We start from the raw sequence: 26,589 nt of genomic DNA on the forward strand, positions 1-26,589 counted from the left end.
TACATTTTCATTCTTTCTATTTTTTATTCTTAGAAAATGCTTAAATAAATGTCTTCATGCACATAGTTTTCCTTCTTTTACATCTGGGATGAGCACACTTTCTGTAAAGGACCAGATAAGTAAATATTTCAAGCTCTGCAGGCCATATGGTTTTTGTTGTAGCAACTAACTACTCTACTCTACAACTGTAGCTCGAAAGCGGCAATAGACAATAAACACATGAATATGGCTGTGTTCCATATAATTTTATTTATGAACACTAATGTGAATTTCACATAATTTTCATATATAATAAAATATTGTTCTTTCAATTTTATTTTTTAATCAATGAGAAGGTAAAAACCATTCTCAGTTTTCAGACTACAAAAATGAGTGGTAGGCCTGACATGACCTACAGGTCATGGTTCACAGATCTGTTTTAGATTATTTCGTTTGGATAAGTGTCTCAAAATGGATAAAATGGGTTAGGTGGTACATTGTTGTAGCTTAACCCTTATTTCCAAATTCCATTTTGAAAGGATGAAATGATTTCTTTTCTTTTTGGCTCCAAAGAGAAATCCTTCAGCATTTTCCCCACCCATTCAAGTGAGCACCACAGCAAGTGAGAGTTTTGTGAATAGAAATGAGAACTTGTAGGTCCCAGCTTTATCACTGACTGCTCTCTGTTCTTGGGTAAATCACATAATCCTTCTGGTACTCAGCTGTAGAAGGAAGTAACTGCTCCAGAAACTCTCAGGAAGGCCTAAAACCTCTAATTTTATCTTTCCAGTGAAATCACTGCTTGTTTCTTTCCTTTACTACTGGGTCCAGTACCACAGGTAAAAACGTGGGAAAGAAATGATGTGAGGGAGGAGAGACAGACAAACACAGCAAAATTACTTTTGTTAACAAAACTGAAAACTGGGGCACCTGGGTGACTCCGTTGGTTAAGTGCGTGACTCTTGGTTTCAGCTCAGGTCATGATCTTGGGGTTGTGAGATTGAACCCCGTGTCAGGCTCCAGGCTCAGCTCAGAGTCAGCTTAAGATTTTCTCTGTCCCTCTCCCTCAGACCCTCCCTCAGCTTGCTCTCACTCTCTCTCTAAAATAAACAAATAAACCTTAAAAAAAAAAAAAAAGAAGTGGGGAGAAAACTGAAATGTTTCAAGTATTATAGAAAGTGAAAATAAAAATGTGTATCAAATAACAACATGTAAAATACTAGAGAATAAAACCATTAGGTGTTCACAAAAAAACCAAACCTATCTTTTAAAAAATGCACTTAAATGTTTTTACTGGAAACATCCATCAACAGTGAAAAGGAAAAATGAATATACAATGGAATCCTACATAGCAATAGCCTGGATATTTCTCACATATTATAAAATAAAGAAAATAAATGCAAGAGAATATACACAATAGACTTCTATAAAGTGAAGTTTGAGAAGTGGTAAAATTAAAAAGAAGGAAGAGGATAAGAAAAAGCTCTGTTGATAGAAAAGTTGACTTTCAGAAGGGAGACAGTATTAACTAGGAGGAGGCACCATGGAGCCTTCTGGGTACTGGAAATGTTCTTTATCTTGATCTGGGTGGTAGTTACACAAGTATATACATATGTCAAAATTTGCTGAGTGCACACTTAAGATTTGTCTATGTTATCAATGTATGATATACCTCAAAAAGATTTTTAAAAAGATTAAAAAAACTTAAAAATATTTAAAAGAAATAGCACAAGTGTGTCATACAAAACAAAGTTATTCAATGATCACAGGTGAGAACATTAGAAGTTACACAAAAAGTACTTAAAATAAAAACTTTGTTTTATTGTTGAGCAGAAGTTTTCTACAGGGGTATGCATGTTTAGAACATTAATGTGTGATTTCTTTAACCCTATCCTTTCCATCCTTAAAATACACCTGGTTAAAATGAGCAAAATGGGTCATCTTGATGAAAAAAAAAATCACCAAGGTGATACGCAGTTTCTAGGATGTAGGTCAGAAGAGGATTTGCTTTGGTCTATGGATGGAGGCTGGCTACAGGTAGTCAGGAAGCAAAGAGCTGTCGCCTTTTTTTTTTTTTTTTTTTAAGATTTATTTATTAGAGAGAGAGAGAGAGAACATGTGCTCTCATGCATGGTGGTGGGGAGGAGCAAGGAGTGTCAGAGTGAGGAGGTGAGAATCTTTTTTTTTTTAGGAGGTGAGAATCTTAAGTGGGCTCCAGGCCCAGCAGGGAGCCCAACACTGGACTTGAACTCTCTACCCTGAGATCATGACCGGAGCCCAAATCAAGAGTCCACCACTTAACTGACTGAGACACCGTGGACCCCCTAGTGGTCAAACTTTAAGAAAAGCTCAGAAATAAATATAAAGACACAAGTCAGCAGTAAGAACAAAAATGGCACCAGAACATGCAAAAAATCCCCCAAAATCCCAGCAAAGAAGAATCAGAATAGAATAGATTATTCTATTACTCTAAGTGTGTTGGCCAACGCACTTAAGTCAAAGGAGGGTCATTCTCCAGCTAGACAATGGCAGAAGTCACCCCAGCAAACTGCATTAACAGGACAAAGTTTTTAAGACTCTCCTGCCTATGGGATTACATCACAGTTCAACCACAGATTTCAGTATAAAATAAAACTATGAGGGGGGCCTGGGTGGCTCAGTGGGTTAAGCTGCTGCCTTCGGCTCAGGTCATGATCTCAGGGTCCTGGGATCGAGTCCCGCATCGGGCTCTCTGCTTGGCAGGAAGCCTGCTTCCCCCTCTCTCTGTGCCTGCCTCTCTGCCTACTTGTGATCTCTGTCTGTCAAATAAATAAATAAAATCTTAAAAAAAAAAAAAAAACTTAGCTCCTTCAAATCTCGGCTCAAGTATTTCCTTAAAAAAATAAAAATAAAAATAAAAAATAAAATAAAACTATGAAAGAAACAAATAACAAAGTTCCATGCTGTGGAATTATTAAAGTCACAATGACATTAAAAATGTCCATTAGGGCATCTGGGTGGCTCAGTTGGTTAAGCGTCTGCCATTGGCTCAGGTTGTGATCTCGGGGTCCTGGGACTGAGTCCCTAGTCGGACTCCCTGTTCAGCACAAGCCTGCTTCTCCCTCTGCCTGCCCTCCCCACAGCTCTTACACCTGCACGTGTGCACTCTCCCTCTCTCTCAATAAGTAAATAAATAAAGTAAATAAGTAAAATCTTTTAAAAAATTGTTCATTATTTATCCCCAAGTATACAACTTTAAAAATATACAATATCACCATAAAATTAAAACTCTGAAAAAAGAGAAAATAAACCACCTATAACATCTTCACACAAACCCTACCAGCATTTTGGTGTCTTTATATTTACTTCCAATTGTTTTCCTTCCACAGTATTTTTCTTCATAGTTTGTGCATTTATTCGATAAACATTTTTGAGGGCTTATTTATCAACCAAGCATTTTGCTATGCACCAAGGATGAAATAATCATTTTATTTCGACATATCTTTTTTTTTTACTTATTGGTAAATCATAAACTCTTCCATTATGAAATTGAAATCATGAGCTTCATTTTTCTGCCTTTTCATTGCTATTCATACACATGCAGTAAAGTGCACATACAGTAGTACTACAACAATAAATTCAAAAAGTGAACATACCTACATAACCACACTCGGATTAAAAAATATACTACCAGCCTCCTGTGTATCTTTAAATTATTTTCAAGATAAACAACAGGACTATGTAGCACATTCTTCTTCTCTATAGTTCATTTTCTTTCCTCCCACAGAGATGGTGCAAAAAGATCAGGTCTAGGTAAGTAGCATTCCTAGAAGGTACAGCAGACTGGAGGATCAGGGGAAAGGAAACATGGGTTGGGATGCTCACTGACCATAACCACTTCTCTATTAGGTTTCAAGAGGAAAGGCTAAAAAGCATTTCAGAGATTTGTCTACAAATCAGTCCAATTAGGTCCTGAGCAGAGGCCCCAGATAAATATATGAGTTTCCCATCAGGTGCTATCTTAAAACTATGGTGGTTGGCAACAACCAGACAAGACTTCATAAGCGTGAATTATGGCATCCTCTGACAGAACAAAAAGAATAAACCTTAGAGACATTTTACCAAAAAAGGAATTTGAGCACCTGAGAGAATGTAAGCGCACATTAGCTTCTGTTCCAGCTATCCATTGCTGTGTAACAAATGACCCCAAAATTTAGAGTCTAAAACAGCAACCACAATTTATTATCCTTTCTGGTTCTGGGCTTGACTGGGCTTAGCTGAGGTTCAAACTCAGGGTTCCCCATGTGGTTGCAGCCAGAGGGTGGTTGGGGCTGGAATTTTCTATAAGGCTTCTTCGCTCATGTGTAGTAGCTGATGCTACAAGGTGGCTGAGGCCTCAGCTGGGGGTTATTAGCCAGAATAGTACCTGTGGCCTCTTCATGTGTACCGGCCTTGCTCACACAATGGCAACTGGATTCCAAGAATACTAGGCAGAAGCTGCATCACCTTTAATGATCCCACCTCTGAAATCACATAGTACTACTTAAGTTGTGGTCCAGGCCCACAGGGGTAGGGAAGGGAGGCCACAAAAACTTAACTTAAAACTTGGGAGGAGTACCAACATTACATTGTAAGAAGAGAAAGTGGAGATCTTGCTGCAATCATTAGGATAGATCGTACAGATGCTCTTCCTATGTGATTCATTCTTGTAAACCCTATCATGACACTGATTAAACGATGTGAAACTTATCATACTATGTGAAACTATCATACTATGTGAAACCCTATCATGACACTTATCATACTATGTGAAACTGCCTATTTCTGACCCACCTCTTGCACTGCAGTAGGAGCCTCTTAAGAGGAGTAAATGGATCCTTAGAATAATATTTGTATTCCTGACAGTTAGCAGATACTCAAAAATTTTGTGGAATCAACGAACAAACAAATACAATCTAGACTTAAGGAAATATTTGTAAATGTTTCTAAGGTAGCTATAAAAGTTCCTATATCTAGGGGCGCCTGGGTGGCTAAGTGGGTTAAAGCCTCTGCCTTCGGCTCAGGTCATGATCCCAGAGTTCTGGGATCAAGCCCCGCATCGAGCCCCGCATCGGGCTCTCCACTCAGCGGGGAGCCTGCTTCCCTTCCTCTCTACCTCTGTCTGCCTGTCTGCCTACTTGTGATCTCTGTCTGTCAAATAAATAAAATCTTTAAAAAAAAAAAAAAAGTTCCTATATCTAAATCTTACAGGCTGAGTCAACTTAAAAGACTGTCAGTTTTTAGATTTGTTAATAAATTTTAAGTTTCATTAATAACATATTCTCACATTTGACATAGATTTTACCCAAGTAATAAAATTACTAGTAACTCAAGCATTATATCCAACAGCTGAAAATGTATCAGCAATACAAAATGCTCACCTTAATATATATTCAGAATAATTTTCAGATGTATTTTTTAACCTTTAAATTGATAAGATATTTTATGACAACCACCCTTAAAAGGAAATTTATGTATATCACTGTTGCTAAATATGCCAAACAAAAGAGTTTAAAAACCACTCTCAAGAACTTAGTGTACTCAAGTACAAACACACAATGTAAAAGTATTTTTGTTCATAAATTACGTATTTTTATATCACGCTATTGGATATAGGTCATTCAAATCGAAATTATCACTGTAAAATTAACTTATTTTCTTTTTCTCGTCAGCAAATATAACCAAGATGAAATAAAATGATATAATTCAGAACTCAACAATTAGTTAAGCAATTCCTTGGCCTAAATGAGGCACACACGAATTCAATCCCCAAAGCACTTATTCTAAGAGCATTATGCCTTGTAGTACACCATGCCTAACAATGTCACTACTGTCCCAGATACCATCACGCAGTCCTTAATCTGTTGAGACTTTGGATATAATTCTGTTTTGATCATGTCTCACAAGGCATCACTAATCATGAATCTCCGCAAATAAGAACTGATGTTTACCAGCAACACTTACCAATTAATATCTGACCACTCTTCATAGCAGAGCCTCCTGGCAGCAGGCCATGGACCACAAGCCTCTCTCCACTGCCCTGTTTTCCACTTTTTTTCCAGCTCCACTTGGTCTGATGGATAATCCCAACCAGGACTTCCAGAAGCTTAAGTTGCTCTTTGGCTTTGGTCACAGTTAACTTTTTGGGGTTTACATAAATATTCACATCCTTGTACTGCTGTTGGACAACAACTCCTGTTTTCTGGATAGACTGATGCTTTAGAATGGACACCGGCTCATTGCCATTACTACTTTTTTTACTGTGGCGCTTGGGTAAAAGACTTTTACTTTTTAAAATTTTGGTAAACCGCTTGAGTTTAGGTTCATACTTTTTTCCTTCTTTGTAATCATCCTCTTCAATTATAATCTCATTTTCACTGAACCTGACATGGTTCACAGTAGGAGTCTCAGGAAGGAGGCTTTCTTCTTCACCCTCACTCAATTCCAAATAAAATAATTCTCCATTTTTCTGCACGCTGTCCAGCCATTCAGGTTCAACATCACTGTGAAAAATAGAAAAGATACTCTGAATAGGAGCCAAACAAAAGAAAAATAGTTATGTCTTTCAGGCACCAGGTGTGCAGGGAGGTGGGAAGATATGAAAGTTCTTTGATTGTTCAAGTTTCCTTACTATTTCTGATTTATTATAAGCATCAACATTATTTCCTAGGACACTTTTTAAGAGTCTTCAGGAAATGGGGTTGGAGGAGAGGGTTAAAAAAGTATAGTGATAGAAAAGAAAACAAATAAAAAAGGAGACAGCCTTCTTCTAGAATTTAAGGGTAGTTTTTTTTTTTTTTTTAATTTTAATTCAGTTCCTGTAAGGTTATTGCTCAGTTCAGTCAATTTCATTGGACAATAATTTACATTAATAGTTGATTGTGCAATTATATCCAGACATAAGCCATTTGGAAACTGGACATCAAACATCCTATTTGCATAAAACTATTCAGCATGGCTGTCACATTAAAATAAAAGCTAAAGCCTATCATTATTAATACGATTTGTTTATATAATAAATTTTCTAAAGACAAACATTCACCTTACCATAAACTAAAATCTTCATTTAAAACAGCTAGTTTATAATCATAGGTAATAATGATTGCTTCTATAGCTTACAATTTTCATAAAACTCCTTTTTATGAATAATTATAGTAAGAAAAACAAACCACATATTACATAATTCATCATGTGATTGTTAAAAAAAAAACTTTTAACTGGGAAATAGGCCACTGAAAAAAATAAAAGTTCTGCTCTTAAAAGAACTGAAACAGCATTAAAAAACAACATGCCCAGGGCACCTGGGTGGCTCAGTAGGTTAAATGTCTGCCTTCAGCTCAGGTCATGATCCCAAGAATCCCGGGATCAAGTCCCACATCAGGCTCCCTGCTCAGTGGGGAGTCTGCTTCTCCCTCTCTCCTTCCCCTCCTCTCATGCTCGCTCTCTCTCACCCTCTCAAAAAAAAAAAAAAAATGCCCATCTTAAGGTAACAAACCTATCACAAACTCCACCCTGCCCCTGCCTATTTAATGTTACAAACACTGTACCTTTCAAACTGTTATTTTTTTAAAGCAAAACTGGTTACAGTGGAAAATATGTTGAGAGTCGGAAACATCAACTGCAGTATTCTTATGTAAAAGGGTATAATTTGTGTTCTAATCATTCCATCAAATAGAAGACATTTCTATTTTCTGCAGTGTTTATTAGCAACTCCTGCTCTTTTAACTTAAAAGTCTCTCTAGGGGGTGCTTGGATGACTCAGTCAGTTAAGTGTCTGACTCTTGAATTTGGCTCAGGTCATGATCTCAGGGTTGTGAGATACAGCCCCATGTTGGGCTCTGTGCTGGTGTTGGCTCTGCACCAGCCTTGGAGCCTGCTTAAATTGTCTCTTCCCCTCTCCCTTCTCTGTCCATCCCATCCACCTCATGAGCATACGTGCGCTCTCTCTCTCTCTCAAAAAAAAAAAAAAAAAAAAAAAAAAGGCAACTGTCTCTCCAAAAACTGTGAAAGTTAATTGTAAAAAATGCACAAAAGCTTCTGCACAGCAAAGGAAACAGTCAACAAAACAAAAAGGCAACCCACGGAATGGGAGAAGATATTTGCAAATGACAGTACAGACAAAAGGTTGATATCCAGGATCTATAAAGAACTCCTCAAACTCAACACACACAAAACAGATAATCATATCAAAAAATGGGCAGAAGATATGAACAGACACTTCTCCAACGAAGACATACAAATGGTTATCAGACACATGAAAAAATGTTCATCATCGCTAGCCATCAGGGAGATTCAAATTAAAACTACATTGAGATACCACCTTACACCAGTTAGAATGGCCAAAATTAGCAAGACAGGAAACAACGTGTGTTGGAGAGGATGTGGAGAAAGGGGAACCCTCTTACACTGTTGGTGGGAATGCAAGTTAGTGCAGCCACTTTGGAGAACAGTGTGGAGATTCCTCAAGAAATTAAGAATAGAGCTTCCCTAAGACCCTGCAATTGCACTGCTGGGTATTTACCCCAAGGATACAGATGTAATGAAAAGAAGGGCCATCTGTACCCCAATGTTTATTGCAGCAATGGCCACGGTCGCCAAACTGTGGAAAGAACCAAGATGCGCCTCAATGGATGAATGGATAAGGAAGATGTGGTCCATATACACGATGGAGTATTATGCCTCCATAAGAAAGGATGAATACCCTACTTTTGTAGCAACATGGATGGGACTGGAAGAGATTATGCTGAGCGAAATAAGTCAAGCAGAGAGAGTCAAGTATCATATGGTCTCACTTATTTGTGGAGCATAACAAAGAACACGGAGGACATGGGGATATGGAGAGGAGAGGGAGTTGAGGGAAACTGGAAAGGGAGATGAACCATGAGAGACTATGGACTCTGAAAAACAACCAGAGGATTTTGAAGGGGCGGGGGTGGGGGGGGGGGGAGGTTGAGGAACAGGTGGTGGGTAATAGGGAGGGCATGTACTTCATGGAGCACTGGGTGTGATGCAAAAACAATGAACACTGTTATGCTGAAAATAAACAAATAAAAAAAAATTTTTTAAAAAAAAGGGGGGCACCTGGGTGGCTCAGTTGGTTAAGCGACTGCCTTCAGCTCAGGTCTTGGTCCCAGAGTCCTGGGATCGAGTCCCGCATCGGGCTCCCTGCTCCTTGGAGAGTCTGCTTCTCCCTCTGACTTTCTCCCCTCTCATGCTCTCTCTCACTGTCTCTCTCTCAAATAAATAAAATCTTAAAAAAAAAAAAAAAAAGATTAACCCTATGGCTTAGACAATGAAAAGCTGAGGTGCAGATGATCATAAATAAGCCCTTAGGAGGTCACGATATGGGAAAAAAACATTTAGGTTTGCCTCCAAGAGCCCGCGGCAGTCCTCCCTGTTTTCCACATCCCAGCTGGTGAGGCACGAACACTCTCCGCCATCAGGGAACTGATGTCCTAGCAACTAACTCCTCAGTAGATATGGCAGATGGGACACATAGAAAGAGAGGCCACCATAACACCCAGATTTAATGGCATTATTACCCAGACTGCCCTTAAAATACAGTGGCCTGGGGCGCCTGGGTGGCTCATTGGGTTAACGCCTCTACCTTCGGTTCAGGTCATGATCCCAGCCAGGGTCCTGGGATCGAGCCCCACATCGGGCTCTCTGCTCGGCAGGGAGCCTGCTTCCCTTCTTCTCTCTCTGCCTGCCTCTCTGCCTACTTGTGATCTCTGTCAAATAAATAAATAAAATCTTTAAAAAAAAAACGCACCATTCTATTACTCAACTCTGAAATTAACCACCAATCTCATCTGTGGTTGGCAATTAATACAGAATTTTCAACTATATATTAATGATTAAAAAAGGCAAACCTAGCCCCAAATATCAAAACTAGTATTTCTTTGGCACTTGCTGGGTCCCAAAGTGGGGCATCATTTTAGAACCACTTAGCAACAGGTATTAACCCTTTATCAGATGTTGCAACCATATTCATCTGTACCCACAGAAATCAGTATTTAATAACTCTGTAATTCTACTCTGAAGAATCTAAGTAATTGCCTCCAATCATAAAAAAATTAGATAACTATGTACCATAGTTTAAAATGTCACAATGTACATATCATGATTATACACAACTACTTACAAAGATAAGTATCAATTTAAACAATGAATTAAACTATTTGCTTTATAATTTCTTTATTTGTATTAAAAATGTGACCCCAAAGAAATACTTTTTCTCCTATGCTAAACATGAATATGTTTCATCTTAATCTCTAAAATTTGGAAGAGAAAACATTTTTTGGCTATGACTGAAAGATCTCTGCAGGTAAGGGGAGGACACAGGATATTCAATCATGGAGCAAATGAACAGTGCCAGGTCCTTGGAAGGTACTAGAATTGTAATGATTAAAACATCAGTCCTTCCCTTGTCTAATGGAGAAGAGAAAGTGAGAAAGAATTCACAACAATATACACTGTATTCAAAATAGAGGTCCCCTAGTTTAGCCTGGGATTGAGAGCGAGGGCAGGGAAAATTTCTGGTAGAGGATACACAGAAGTAAGTTTTAAGAGAGTAAGTGGTTTGTGATGGGATATGGGGGGCTCAAGGGGAAGAGGAAAAGACAATTCCAAGCAGAAATAACAGCATAAGCAGAGGCTTGAGGGACTGGCTCTAAGCCGATGTGGACAACTAAAACCAGTCTGGCCTATGTGGACAACTAGAACAAGAAAGAACATACCTCAGCATCATATAGGCCATATATGAAAAACCCACAGCTAATATCATCCTGAAAGGAGGAAAACGGAGTTTTTCTTCTAAGGTCAGGAACAAGACAGGGGTGTCTACCCCCACCACTGTTATTTAACACAGTATGGATGTCCTAGCCTCAGCAATCGACATAAAAAGAAATAAAAGGCAATTGGCAAAGAAGTGAAACTTTCACCATTTGCAGACAACATGTTATTCTATGTAGAAAACCCTAAAGACTCCACCAAAAAATTTCTACAACTGATAACAAATTCAGTAAGGTTACAGGATACAAAAATCAACCTACAGAAATCTGTTGAATTTTCTACACCAATAATGAAGCAGCAGAAGAAGAAATTAAGGAATTGATCCCACTTACAATTATACCAAAAACCAAAGGTAATTAGGAATAAACCTAACCACAGAGGTTAAAGATCTATACTCTGAAAACCATTAAACAATGATGAAAGAAATTAAAGATGACACAAAGAAATGGAAAAACATTCCATGCTCATGGATGGAAAAACAGATATTGTTAAAATGTCCATGCTACCCAAAGCGATCTACATATTTAATGCAATCCCAATCAAAACATCACCAGCATTTTTCACAGAGCTAAAACAATCAATTTATCAATTGTATGAAATGAATTGTATGAAATATATAATCAATTGTATGAAACCACAAAAGACCCCAAATAGCCAGAGCAATCTTGAAAAAGAAAGGCAAAGCTGGTGACATCACAATTCCAGACTTCGAGTTATATTACAAAGCTATAGTGATCCAGACAGTATGGTACTGGTGGAAAAGCAGACACATAGATCAATGGAAAGAGCCGAAAACTCAGAACTATAAGGTCAACTTATCTTCAACAAAGCAAGAAAGAATATCCAATGGAAAAAAGACAGTTTCTTCAACAAATGGTGCTGGGAAAACTGGACAGCTATGAGCAGAAGAAAGAAACTAAACCACTTTCTTACACCACACATAAAAATAATTTCAAAATGGATGAAAGACCTAATGGATGAAAGACCTAAATCAGATCTGAAATCTTAAAAATCCTAGAACACAGGCAGTAACTTCTCTGACGTTGGCTGTAGATACTTTTTTCTAGATAGGTCTCCTGAGGCAAGGGAAATAAAAGCAAAAATGAACTATTGGGACTAGATCAAAATAAAAAGCTTCTTCACATCAAAGGAAACCATCAACAAAACTAAAAGACAACCTTCAGAATAGGAGAATATATTTTTAAATGACACATCTGATAAAGGATTAGTATCCAAAATCTTAAAGAACTTATCAAATTCAACTCCCAAAAAACTAATAATCCAGTTAAGAAATGGGCAGAAGACAAGACCAGACATTTTCCCAAAGAAGACATACAGATGGCCAACAGACGTATGAAAAGATGCTCAACATCACTCATCATCAGAGAAATACAAATCAAAACCACATGAGATACCACCTCACAACTGTCAGAATGGCTAAAATTAACACAGGAAACAACAGATGTTGGTGATGTGGAGAAAGGGGAACCCTCTTATACTGCTGGTTGGAATGCAAACTGGGGTAGCCACTATAGAAAAAGTATGGAGGTTCCTCAAAAATTTAAAAATAAAACTACCATATGATCCAATTGCAGTACTAGGTATTTACCTAAAGGATACAAAAACACTGATTCGAAGGGATACATGCACCCCGATGTATACAGCAGCATTATCAATAATAGCCAAAATATGGAAGCAGCCAAGTGTTCATCAACTGATGAATGGATAAAGAAGAGGTGATACACACACACACAGACACAATGGAATATTATTCAGCCACAAAAAAAGAATGAAATCTTGCCATTTACAATGATGTGGATGGAGCTAGAGAGTATTGTGCTAAGGGGAATAAGTCAGTCAGAGAAAGACAAAACCATGTGATTTCACTCATAGGTGTGATTTAAGAAACAAACAGATGAATGGTGGGGGGAGAAAGAGAGGCAAACCATAAAACAGACTCTTTTTTAAAATTTTATTTATTTACTTGATACAGAAAGAGAGCACAAGAGTGAGGAGCAGAAGAAGGTGAAGCAGGCTCCCCGCTGAGCAGGGAGCCCAATGTGGGGCTTGATCCCAGGACCCCAAGATCATGACCTGAGCTGAAGGGAGATATTTAACCAACTGAGCCACCCTAGCGCCCCGAAAACAGACTCTTAATTATAGAGAACAGACAGACATATTGGGGGTAGGTTGTGTGGGGAGGGGCTAAATAGGTGATGGGCATTAAGGAGGGCATTTGTTGTGATGTGCACTGGGTATGGTATGTAAGTGATGAATCACTAAATTCTTTTCCTGAAACTAATATTACACTGTATTTTAACTAACTGGAATTTTAACAAAATTGTAAATAAAACAAAACGAAGATAGTCTACAGTCACCAAAAGTGGGGCACGAGAGGAAAAGTACTCAAGTCCTAATTTTACAAGGCCTTTTGGCAAGGGGTTTGGATTTGATGGTATAAGTAATGAAGAATTTTAAAGACTTATCTATTTATTTGACAAAGAGAGACAGCGAGAGAGGGAACACAAACAGGGAAGTGGGAGAGGGAGAAGCAGGCTCCACACTGAGCAGGGAGCCTGATACGAGGCTCAATCCCAGGACCCTGGGATCACAATCCGAGCCAAAGGCAGACGCTTAACAACTGAGCCACCCAGGCGCCCCAGTAATGAAGAGTATTAGATAGAAATTTTTATGTCAGATATCTCTAGATAGATCTACTTTAACAAGAAATTGGAAGAAGGATTTGAGGTAGGGAAGATTCAAGAGACTGGCTATGGGATGTTTAGCTACCAGGCAAAGATGTATTTAAAGCAATGGCAGAAAACATGGAAAGTAAGGAAAACATTTAAGAAATGCTTGAAAATCACTGGACTTTGAGACTGATCACATGAGATGATGACAGAGAAGGAATTAGTGTCGAGTAGATTCCTAGTTGGTGACTGTACTTTCACGCATCCTTTTATGCATACATATGCACAGGCTCATTTTATACAAATGGAAACAGAGCTATAATACATGTCATCTTCCCCTCCTACTTTTCACTGACATAAATGTTAAATATTCATGTTCTGGCTCCATAGCTCAGGGGTTAGAGCACTGATCTTGTAAATACTCATGTTCTTAAAATCATAAAATCATATAAAAACATACATAGGATTATGCTGTCATTGTTTTTGAAAAACTAGAATTATTAAATATTCTATTATATATAAATATAATGTGGAATCATCTGTCAAAAGGGTAAATACATATGTATATATACACATACCTTTATCATTTATCACAATTTAGAAATCCCAATGGCTGCATTAATGGTTCCTATCTAGGATGTAGCACATTTGGTCATTCACCTCCTTAAAATCTATCTTTGTGCTCAGTATTTGTTTTACCCTTATGGACAATGATACAGTAACCATCCTTATATGTATGTATGTACATATACTTTTTTTTTTAATTTGACAGAGAGAGAGATCACAAGCAGGCAGAGAGGCAGGCAGAGAGCGGGGGGGAGCAGGCTCCCTGCTGAGCAGAGAGCCCAGTGACCTGAGCCGAAGGCAGAGGCTTAACCCACTGAGCCACCCAGGCATCCCATACATACACATTTTTATCCAAAGACTATTCCAATTCACATTTCCACCAGCAATGAATAAGATCCATTTTCATCACCTCTAAATTTAAAAGATGCTTCACTTTAAGAGGAAGAAGAAATTAAAAGAGAGATAAGAAGAACAGGAATAAAGACAGAGAAATGAATATGTAAGACTCATGAAAGAAGGAAACACATATAGTTAAAAAAAATGAACAGAGAAGTCACAAAGGTGGGTTCAAATTCTGTTCTATTGGCATTTTTACTTTTCTAAGCTTTAGTTTTTCTCTTCTAGAAAATAGGTTATAGATACTTCACAAAGCTGTTATCAACAGTAAATTAAAAAATCTGCTGAGCATGGTATAAGTGTCAAATGTCAGTCCCTTTCCTCTTGCCCAACAGAGTCAAAAATGTGGAGTAACTTCTAACTTTATTGGATACAGCACTCATACTTCTGTATCCTTCCAACCCCTGGCAATAAACGAAGATGTCTTTAATGACCTCTATTTGCTAGGTTCCAGGCTAAGTACTACCGGCATAAGAAGCAAACCAGATGCAGCCTGTATTGCTCCCATAGTTCATTATTCCTGAAAGATTCCTAACTCCTACTCCAGATGATTAATTCCTGTTTAGATAAGCAACAAGAGCATAACTGATTAATGTGTTAGAAAGTTTGACAGAGTTGTAAAGACTGTATTCTCAAACTAGTTCTACTAGAAGAGGGTGTATTAAAGACAACATTAGGAAAAAACCAACCTTTCAGTGCAACTATTATTAATAACAAAATTAAATATTGTATGTTGATACTTCCTACTCTAAGAGATGGAGCTTAATCCTTCCTCCCCTTTAATGTGAACTGGACTCAGTGATGTGCTCCCGAACAACAGAATAAGGAAAGAGATAAATAGTAACTTCACAGTGAAGAAACCTTGCAGACTTTACCTTAACCAAGTGATCCAGGTTATGAAAAACAAGAAACAACTAAGAAACTGTCACAGACCACAGGAAACTAGGGAGACTTAATGACTAAATGCATTATGATATCCTGAATTAGATCCTTGAACAGAAAAAGGACATAAGTAGATAAATGGTAAAATTCAAATGAAGTCTGGAGTTTATTTAATAGTACTGTACTAATGTACTAATGTACTAATTTCTTAGTTCTGGCAAACATATTGTAGTTGTGTAAGATGTTAACATCAGGGGAAATTGGGTGAAGGACATACAGGAACGCTCTGTACTATGTTTGCAATTCCTCTGTAAGATCTAAACATATTCCACAAGAAAATGTTTGTTTTGGGGCACCTGGGTGGCTCAGTTGGTTGAGCGACTGCCTTCCGCTCAGGTCATGATCCTGGAGTCCCGGGATCGAGTCCCACATCAGGCTCCCTGCTCAGCAGGAAGTCTGCTTCTCCCGCTGACCTCTCTCCTCTTGTGCTCTCTTTCATTGTCTCTCTCTACCTCTCAAATAAATAAATAAAATATTTAAAAAAAAAAAAAAAAGAAAATGTTTGTTTTTAAAAAGGAATCAACTCAAGCAGCTTTAATTCAGATTTTTATAACAGATTTTTTTTAAGTGTTCTTTAATTTCTTTTCTGAGATCCTATGGTACAAACTGCAAACTTGTCATTGTGTAAATGTCTTTCAATGAGATTATTGTTTATTCCACTTTTCTCTGAACAGAAATAATTGTATATTCATTGTCTGCTTGCAAAGTTTGAGGACACTTTAATTGGTTTTCAAGGCTCTGATGTAGTAAACATGAGCAGAGTCCTTCTTCCCAAAGAAAGATTTGATAATTTACAAACCAAGTTCACTTACATATACAGTAACATAACTATATAAAAAGAAAATGAACTTCAGATAATGCTAATAAGTTTCTCAATTCCTATTCAAGGATCCTATGTTGAAGGGTGCCTGGGTGGCTCAGTCGGTTAAACATCTGCTTAGGCTCAGGTCATGATCCCAGGGTCCTGGGATTGACCTTGTATGGGGACCCCTGCTCAGTGGGGAGCCTGCTTCTCCCTCTCCCACTCCCCTGCTTGTGCACACTCTCTCTAATAAACAAATGAATAAATTTTTTAAAAGATTTTATTTATTTATTTGACAGAGACACCGCAAGAGAGGGAACAGAAGCAGGGGGAAAGGGAGAAGCAGGCTTCCTGCTCAGCAGGAAGCCTGATGCCGGGCTCGATCCCAGGATCCTTGGATCATAACCTGAGCCAAAGCTAGATGCTTAACGACTGAGCCACCTAGGTGCCCCTAATAAAATCTTTAAAAAAAAAGAATTCTACACTGATACTATTTTTTTTCTTCTAAATTATTGACTCCCTTAGGTCTTTATTTACATTGTCAACACTTTTTATCAACGGAAATGGTATTCGGATTTTCTTGGGTACCACAAGAAAAGTTATGAATAGCCAGAGCTACTGGTTCATTTCCTTAAGGAAAACAGGCTTTTGCTACTACTCCAAACCTGCTACGATATAATTTGTTTTCCTTGTTAGTGGGCAAAAGTACCAAAATGGCCAACACACAAACTTACATGGTCCTAATATGTACAGCAGAACAATTCTAGGGACAGAGAAAACCCACACACAATAAAAACATAGCAAATAAATATGGATTCTATCTGATGTTTGTTCAGCGCTGATCTAACGCTTTTCTGTGCTCTACCAGCAATATCTAATTTTTATCCTTGAAGTCTTTCGATTGTTTTCTAGAAGAAAGCCATAGTTTTAATAATTAAAATCTATGCTAGATGTTATGGCAGCTTGAGGGGTGGGGAACCTGGGACGGGCTGGTGGTCTTTCTAGTCCAGCCAGAGTCACCACTGGAACAAATGTGAAGCATGTTAGAGAAAAGGAAGGGATAAGCCAGTAAACTACTGTGTACTCACTGCATGAAATAAATTTTTACATCAGGAACACGTCTCCATTGGAACTAAGCTAATAATGACCCCATTCCCAGGACCACATTCCCTACCTCCACCTCCTTCAGTTAAATGGAGCATGCTTACAAATCACTGAGCTGAGGGTAAGATCTGACCCTGGCAAAACTGAAATCACAGACCAGCAAAACATTTTGTGATAGGGCATTTTTGTGCTTTTAACGATGTAAATGGACAGAGGGCTCATCGCCTAGCTAAAATGAAAGGCCCGAAAGTGAAGAACCAAAACTGCTATAGGAGAGCCAAGTTTAGAGAAATTAAGTGTAAGAAGTACCAAAAGAGGCTATAGGAGAAGGTAGCACATAAGTGGGACATTGAATGATTTTGACAAGATAGCAAGAAAGGATGTTTCAGAGAGAACAAAGGACATACAAGTGTAGGTGTGAAAGTACACAAGAGGTATGAGCATGAGTGTATATTTCCATGTAGTAATGTTAAGAACTGAATGTTTGTGTCTCCCCAAAATGCATATGTTGAAACCCTATCACTCAATGTGATGCTATTAGGAGGTGGGACCTTTGGGAAACAATTAGGATTAATTGAGGACATGAGGATGGAGCCCTGGTGAATGGGATTAGCGCCCTCATAAGGGTCATGAGAAAGCTTGCTTGTTCCCTCTGCTTTCTGCCATGTGAGGATACAAAGAGAAATCAGCAATCCACAACCTGGGGGAGGGGTGTCACCAGAACCTGACCATGCTGGTACAGTGATCTTGAACAACCAGCCTTCAGAATTGTGAGAAATAAATTTCTGTTGTTTATAAGCTACTCAGTCTAGGCTATTTTATTTATTTATTTTTTTGAGAGAGTGAGTGTGTATGTGAGCGGGAACCAGGGTGGGGGCGGAGAGGGAGAGAGAGAATTTTTTTTTTTTTTTTAAGATTTTATTTATTTATTTGACAGACAAAGATCACAAGTAGGCAGAGAGGCAGGCAGGAAGAGAGGAGGAAGCAGGCTCCTTGCCAAGCAGAGAGCCCAATGCAGGGCTTGATCCCAGGACCCTGGGACCATGACCTGAGCCAAAGGCAGAGGCTTTAATCCACTGAGCCACCCAGGCGCCCTGAGAGAGAGAATCTTAAGCATGCTCCTTGCCTAGTGCAGAGCCTGATGTGGGGCTTGATCCTATGACCCTGAGATCATGACCTGAGCAGAAATCAAGAGTCAGATGCTTAATTGACTTAGCCCCCCAGGAACCCTCTATTATTTTTTAAATAGCAGTCCGAGGTAAGACAAATGGGAACAAAAAAGGTTTTAAAGAAGGAAGATCATCAAAGATGAGATCAGAGAGGCTAGGCACAGATCTGAAACTGCTAATAATCTGGAATTTATTTGGAAGGCCACTGAGCTTTTGAGTACTATAGAAAATGATTCACTACTTCTTTTTTTTTTTTGGAACAATTTTAGGTTCAAAGAAAAATTGAGCTGAAGGCACAGAGATTTCCACCATACTCCTTCCTCTCACATGCATAACCTCCTCCATTATCTATGTCTTCTACTAGAATGATACATTTGTTACAATGAATAAACCTATAGTCATACATTATAACCATCCCAAATCCATAGTTTACATTAGAGTTAACTCTTGGTGGTGTACATTTTATGAGCTTAGGTAAATGCATAATGACATGTATCATCCACCATTATAGTATTATACAGAGTAGTTTCACTGCCCTAACACAATTATCTTATTACTTCAAATTTTAAAATAAAAGTCAGAATAAATGAAGGCCCATAAAGCTTCTCATTCAATACCAGGAAGATAGTTTTCATGTAAAGAAAAGCCATGTCTTTCGTGAGAAGTATATAAGGGCCTTCTTTCTTCTTTTGTGCATATTTCAAATTTTTCAGAGAAAATAATTTTGAATTAAGGAAAAAGCAAAGCGTGTCTTAATTTGGCCATCTACACAAAGATTTCATAGGAATGCTTGCACATTCAGCCTTCAGTTTTCTCTTTAACCACTCTGCCCCTTAAAATATGAAGTGTTCTCCCTCCTGAATATACAGAAGTTGTGAAACCTCTGACAAAGATGAGAAAACTTGTTATAACAGACATCTCATAAAATGATAATTTATAACCAAGAATTCTTCTGATTCTGAACCCCTCAAGACCAGGGAAAATTTGAAGAAATTAAAATGTTAACACTTTTGGGCAAGCAAAATAAACTTGTAAAGGGCATCTGCATTCCTCTTAGAGAATCCTCTACTGCATGTCTATATCAAATCACTACATTGTACAGCTTAAATATATACAATTTTTATTTGACAATTATACTCCATAAAGCTGGAGGAAATATGAAGAAATAAAACTCAGCTTGGATTAACCTTCTTTCAAATAAAAAATGTCACCTCTACCATCAACTCCTCTTTGCCTCTTTGCAATTCCTCACCATCAACAGTTCACAATCTTCCCTTTCCTAGGATTTAACAAACATTCTCACGGTCAACAAAATTCAAAGTTAAGTAAATATTCTCATTCCCATTTTAACACGTGAAAACTCATCCTTATAGAAGTCATGTGACCCATGTAAGGCCATACAGTTAGTGGCAGGGATAAAGAGAACACAGGTTTTCTGACCCCTACTCTTAATCGAATACTCATTACTTTGCACCAGGATGACTACATTCAGGCAACAAGAAATTCCATTGTAACTGAAGTGGCTGAATTCTTTGCAATACAACCATCAGTGACCAAGCCTGACATATTAGCTGTTCTTTAAATCTCAGCCTTCTCTTCAGGATCATAGGGATGACCTAGTTAAGCATATGCATATTTGCTTCATTTTATTTAGCTTCATGTATGTGTTTAATTCTATTTTTGATCCAAACTGCCACAATATATTTTTTGTAGTCAGTTCTCTAAGAGAGGAATGATTCAGAACTGTGTTCTAGAAAGCAAATTCTGGCAGCTGTATGGAAAAAAGGCTGGAAGATGGAAGAGGAGGCATCCAGATCAGTTAGAAGGCTACTCCACTCTTACATGGGAGAGGCCAGCGCTTTAAGTCAGGCAGTGTCTCTGGGGCGGGGGGGGGGGAGGAGTGGATATTAAAAAAGGAAGTCCACAAGACTGCAGAATTATTAGATCTGAAGACATGAGCAAGGAGAGAGTGATGTCAGTAGGTAGGATGGGCAACACCAGGGGAGAGACAGGGAAAATAATGAATTATCTTCAAACATGCTGAGTTGGAAGCAGAGAGAAAGGGTAGCAAAGAACTGCCATTCTCATCAAAAACTTAGACATACACTGCTTGAATTTCTAATAAATGTAATTTGATAAAAGAGAAATTAAATTAAAAGGAAAAAGAAATCAGGGTTAGAGCAGAAGAAAAAGGAATTATCCTAAATTGGATGTTAATACCATATATGGCATCACGAATTCAACTTTGATTCTTCAAGTAAAACATCCCTATGTTAAAACCCAAGAAAAGGGGGCACCTGGGTGGCTCAGTGGGTTAAAGCCTCTGCCTTCGGCTCAGGTCATGATCCCAGGGTCCTGGGATCGAGCCCCACATCGGGCTCTCTGCTCTGTGGGGAGCCTGTTTCCTCCTCTCTCTCTGCCTGACTCTCTGCCTACTTGTGATCTCTGTCTGTCAAATAAATAAATAAAATCTTAAAAAAAAAAAAAAAACCAAGAAAAGGATAACCTGTGGTATTGTCATTTAATAGAATCCTATCTAGAAGTTAAAAAAGAATGAACTACATATAGGCAACAACATGGACAATGCCTATATCTTAGCTTTGATGAGAAAAATAAGGTTCACATGTTCACATGTCCCTGTGCATATGATTAAGAAGTGATCTGGTCCAGAGGTGCCTGCCTGGGTGGCTCAGCTGGTTAAGTGTCCCATGGCTGGTTTTGGCTCAGGTCATGATCTCAGGGTTGTGAGATTCCATGTCAAGTTCCACTCGGGGGGCAGAGTCTGCTTGAAATTTTCCCTCTCCCTCTGCCCCTCCCCCATCCCGCTCACATGCCCACTCTAAATAAAGAAATAAACTCTTAAAAAAAAAATAATAATGTCCAAACCAGGAAGACCACTTCTACAGTGGTGACTCTGCAGGTTAGAGAGGTAAATAAGAACAGACCAGAAACCTACCTGGTCAGATCAGCAAATCAATTCTCATGTCCTACACATGAAGAAGGGATAAACATGAAATCTGAATCTTGACAGGACTTGAAAATATAGACCACCTGAACATTTTACAGCAGAGATTTACTGTACTTTAAAAAAAAATTTTTTTTTAATTTGTTTGACAGAGATCACAAGTAGGCAGAGAGGCAGGCAGAGAGAGAGGAGGAAGCAGGCTCCTCACTGAGCAGAGAGCCCGATGCGGGACTCGATCCCAGGACCCTGGGATCATGACCTGAGCCAAAGGCAGGGGCTTTAAACCACTGAGCCACTCAGGCGCCCCGATTTACTGTACTTTTATTATTAGGAGGATAAAGACACTGGAACATCTGGAGTAACGAGTGAATGACTAATGTGGAAAGCTTAATGCCCTTTAAAAAATATATACATATATATACACACAATATATATACAAATGTTTATATATGTATATAAAAAATCCATATTTACATGTATTTTGAATCACAGAATGTTTTGAGGTAACAAGTTTTCCTAACACAGGGTCCTCAGATTGCTCATTTCCCAGGAAACAGGGCTCATTCATTTACCTTCTTTCCATTTGAAATCAGGCCTCCTAAATTTCTATGCCGAAACACTCAGCTGTGTGACTATGGATGAATTACAGATTCTCTCTAAGCTAAAAGTGTGTTTCTAAGATGCAGAGAAACCAGGAGCTTGAGTCTCACAAGATCCATGACTTCCACAGCAAGACCAAATCAGGTTTCCTGTAACCCATCCTTCATCCAGTGCCTCACTTGATAACCATCATTTTGAAACTACTTTTTAAATGACCACAGCAGAAGATTACACAAAATACTTGACAGTCTCCTCAAGAATGTCATCTGTCTTTATTGAGCCTCTAGAGTATATTAAGCAGTCATTAGTTTTCCCTTACCCTTTTAAAGATAATGGTAAATCCTTTTTACATACCCAAAGGTGGAAATAATCGCCAAGTAATTTTTACTCCTAAATACACATTAAATACTTGCAATCATTATTCCTAAATAATACACTTAAAATGTCATCCTAAAACTGACTATGCATGGCAGTCATTTATGGGATTGGTCCAGGCTTTGGCACCTAAACCTTCCCACTGTTATCCATAGTTTTCAAACTAGGACTAATTTACTTTTCAAAAAAGGTCTTAATTCATAGCAGTAAGAAATAGATTCTTTCAAAATTGAAATAGCATTGGGTCCTAGGGATCAAAATAACCTTTTCAATATTATTAAGGATTAGAAAGTGGAAAATAACACTTAGATATTCTATATTTTAAAAATCACATTATTGGGATGCCTGGGTGGCTCAGCAGGTTAAGCATCTGCCCTCAACTCTTGGTCATGAACCCAGTGGTCCTGGAATCCAGTCCCACATCAGGCTCCTTTCTCAAGGGGAGTCTGCTTTCCCTCTGCCTGCTCTGTCTGCCGCTCCCCCTGCTTGTGCAATCTCTCTCTCTCACACACAAATAAATAAATAACAATCTTAAAAAAAAAAATACGTATCATACTAAGTAGAAAACAAGAAAACCATGTAAATGTATAGGAAAATAGAGCAGAAATACCCCCAAAATACTGAGAAGTTGTTCTTGAAGGTGAAGAGTAAGGGTGAATTTTCTTTTCTATTACCTACCCATTTTTAAAGGAAAAAAAAAAAAACCTGTATAATTTAAATAGTTTACTTATAAAACGTGTAGGGTATCCTTCCACCAAAATCACAAAGACTATAACAGCAGAGAAGGCACTGCGATAAGATCAAAGAATGTTGTGAACATCCTAACAGATATGCCCTTAAATATTATAGAACCCGCCACAAAGAGGAAAACCTCCTCATCTGACCATCGTAAAAAGCCCACAATAGCGAAGAATGGCACGTCATTGCGGCTCACAATACCGCACAAGTGGAACGTGGCTCAAATAAATCCCACTGATTATAGAACCCTACTCAATCCCAACTACGCCAACATTCTGGCAGTCCCCCCAGCCCACGTGTACACTCTCTGGATTGAAAGGATGGATTTAATTGCCCCTCTTCAAGACTCTTACTCATAATCGCTACTCTCTGAGGAGTATGAACCCGAGTAGCTGACCCGATCTTCATAATCGCAATCCTCATCTTCTTGTGAAGACGGGTCTCCAGGGAGCTCATCTGGGCTATGACGCGAGCCACACGAAACCGGAAACGCCATAATCAGGAATGCAATAGCGGCAAGTCGCGTAATTCAAATCTCAAAAGTACAGCTCGCCGTAACCGCCATGTTGTCTCCACTGGGAAAGGGGAGACGCCACGTGACCGCCAACCCTTGGCTGCAATTGGTGGTGGTTTGGGTTGCCAGGGAGACGAGGAAGCTTTACCGGACAGCGCGAGAACTACTGAAAGAAGCCAATGAGGTGAAATGTCCAGGAGGGCGTCTCAGTTGGAGGAATTTAAGTAGCTAAAATTTCACCGCTTAGACTCTCTTAAATGCGCTCTTTTGGAGCGGTAGAATTTGTTAACAGAGGAGACCCACTGTGTTTTTTCCCCCTTTTTCTTTCAGTTTGCACTTTGCCCTCTGTTTCTACGCGGAACGTCTGCCCAAAGCCTTAAGAGGCACATAGCCTGGGGTTCCCTTGAGGTAAAGGAAACTCCTCTTTACCCTTCCTCAGGGCCTCTGCCTCTTGGGCTAGGAAGGAAAGCTTTTAAACAACGCCCTCAAAGAGGTGCTAATGTAAATACGCTCCATTGTCTCCTTGGTTTTCATTTTGTTTCGCAATTGCAAACGTTTTTATAGTTTTCACAAGCAGATGCCGTGGAGTGCTTCAAATGGGTGGCAGTGTTGTGAAATCAACTGCATGTTCATTTTGTAACGCAAACTTACAATTTCTTCTCATCACTGAGTTGGAAGTGTAAAGTGATAAATTTTATCGGTAATTTACGAATACCTCCAAGTATTTTCTCTAAGTACAAAATAATGGCATTTATTGAGAGTCAGTCATATTCTCAAACGACTTATTCTATTCGTATACTATGCTAAGTATTATTATGAAGTAAATATCTTATACTAAAGAAACTGAAGCCTGGGTTATTCATCTTAATGGTCAATTGGCTAGAAGGCAACAAAGTCAAGCAAAAATTGAATCTAAGTCATTAACGACTAGATTATATTTCCCCCTCAGGACTCAGTAATTCAACTATTACAGATCTATTCTAAAAAATAAAGGATGCAAAAAATTTATAAAATTTGTTAAAGTGTAAAGTTGAAAGCAATCTAAATGTTCAACAGCAGGCAAAAGCTAAATAATATGTATGGAATATGAATATGAGAATATGAGAATAGTTAATGTTTTCAAGGAGTAATGCATGGGTGAAATAGTCATGTTATAGGAAGTAAAAAAAGGATATAATATTTCATGATCTCAATGGATGGGTGCTGGAGATTCAACTTAAACTACATGGACAGATAGATGGTAGATACTGAAAGACAAATAGTTAATTTATAATACACAGTGATAAGTATGATAAACGCAGAGTTCTAAGGAATACCCAAGGGAAGATAGACTGGGGTGTGGAGGGCCACAGAGGAAGTCTAACCGTCTGTTATTATGGAGTATTACAATCCAAAAGAAAAGAGTAGTGGGAAATGAGTGCTCCCAGGGCACAAAGTGGTTATATGCATGGAGAATTAAAAAAAAACCTGAGTGGTAGGGGCCCCTGGGTGGATCAGTCTGCTGTCTCTGCCCTTGGCTCGGGTCATAATCCCTGGGTCCCCGGGATCCAGCCCCCAGTCAGGCTTCCTGCTCAGCGGGGAGCCTGCTTCTCTCTCTCCCTCTGACCCTTCTCCTCCACTCTTGCTGTCTCTCTGTCAATTAAATAAATAAAATCTTAAAAAGGAAAAGAACAGAAAAGAACCTAAACAGTAGCAGGCTAACTATTTAAACTTTCAAGATGCAGTTTAGTTTCATTTGTTACATTAAACTATGTACATTTCAATATCCTAAAAGTTTTTTGTGATCTTGTGATCTCTCTCTCTCAAATAAATAAAATCTTTAAAAAAAAAAAAAAGAAAATTTTTTTTTTTAAAGATTTTATTTATTTGAGAGAGAGAGAGATCACAAGTAGGCAGAGCAGCAGGGTGGGGAGGGGGGGGGAAGCAGGCTCCTCGCTGAGCAGAGAGCTCTATGCAGGGCTCCATCCCAGGACTCTGAGACCATGACCAGAGCCGAAGGCAGAAGCTTAACCCTCTGAGCCACCCAGGTGCCCCTGTTGTATGATTTCTAAATGTGCTTTTTCAGAGTTGTATACCAGCTATTGAATATTGTATTGAAAGTTTGCTTTGAATCTATTTATAAAATTGTCTTTATCTTTGTAAGAGCTATAGAGCTATAGAGCACAGAGCTTATACTTGATTATTTAAAATTATAATTTAAAAAAAAGTTTAGGTCATTCCTGGAAATCCAAAATAGTTTTTCCTTAAAAGAGGTCTCTATAGCACTCAGATTGGCAAACAGGGGACCAGTTCATAAAGGGATAATGGGACAGAGGAGGTTCTTGAGGTAGCAGGAGAAAAATGGCATCTGAGGCACAGATGGAGGGATATGACCTTGCTGACATGTCTTCCTTAAAACTGGTTCCTAGGGACCGCTGGGTAGCTCAGTTGATTAAGCAGCTACCTTCAACTCAGGTCATGATCCCAGGATCCTGGCATCGAGTCCTGCATCAGTAAGGGGCGGGGGGAATACACACACACACACACAAACTGCTTCCTTAGGGACGGTGCAGTATGAATGCTGACTTGTCAGGGTTAGTCAGGGAGCTGAAATACCCTTTACGTGATGGTGTTTATATTCTCAGATAAGTAGAAGGCAACCTTCCTGACTGAAAATGATGAAGGATGTAATGGTATTAGAAGTTTGAAAAGAAAGGATCCACGAAGGAAGGGAAACAAGTATTTCCATCAGCAATGAGGTCCAAAAAATTGTATTACTTTTAAAATCAGAAAAACATTATGAGAAAAAGAAGTTGGAACCACTATAATAGCTATGTTGGTCAACACATACATACTTATTCTCACCACAATCTCAAATGTTAAAAATTACTTAAGATTTCATTCCAAAATAAAAAATGCTTGGGATGCCTGGCTGGCTCAGTTGGAAGAGCATGTGA

General features: G+C 38.6%; 1 protein-coding gene across 7 annotated transcripts in view; it reads right to left on the bottom strand.

The window, feature by feature from the left end:
• Positions 1-23,688, bottom strand: part of INTU (inturned planar cell polarity protein) — a 90,934-nt gene extending 67,246 nt beyond the window's left edge. For 6 of the 7 annotated variants that reach the window (XM_045990507.1, XM_045990517.1, XM_045990488.1 and 3 more), the window contains exons 1-2: positions 23,493-23,688; positions 5,962-6,500 (exon numbers count right to left, since the gene is read on the bottom strand). In XM_045990507.1, the coding sequence (XP_045846463.1) occupies positions 5,962-6,500; positions 23,493-23,635 (682 nt within the window). In that variant the 5' untranslated portion in view covers positions 23,636-23,688. The remainder of the gene's footprint in view (positions 1-5,961; positions 6,501-23,492) is intronic. The other variant, XM_045990498.1, reaches the window with a different exon arrangement.
• Between the last annotated feature and the right edge of the window lie 2,901 nt (positions 23,689-26,589).

Source organism: Meles meles, chromosome 2 (assembly GCF_922984935.1).
Source record: "Meles meles chromosome 2, mMelMel3.1 paternal haplotype, whole genome shotgun sequence".
Taxonomy (NCBI): Eukaryota; Metazoa; Chordata; class Mammalia; order Carnivora; family Mustelidae; genus Meles; species Meles meles.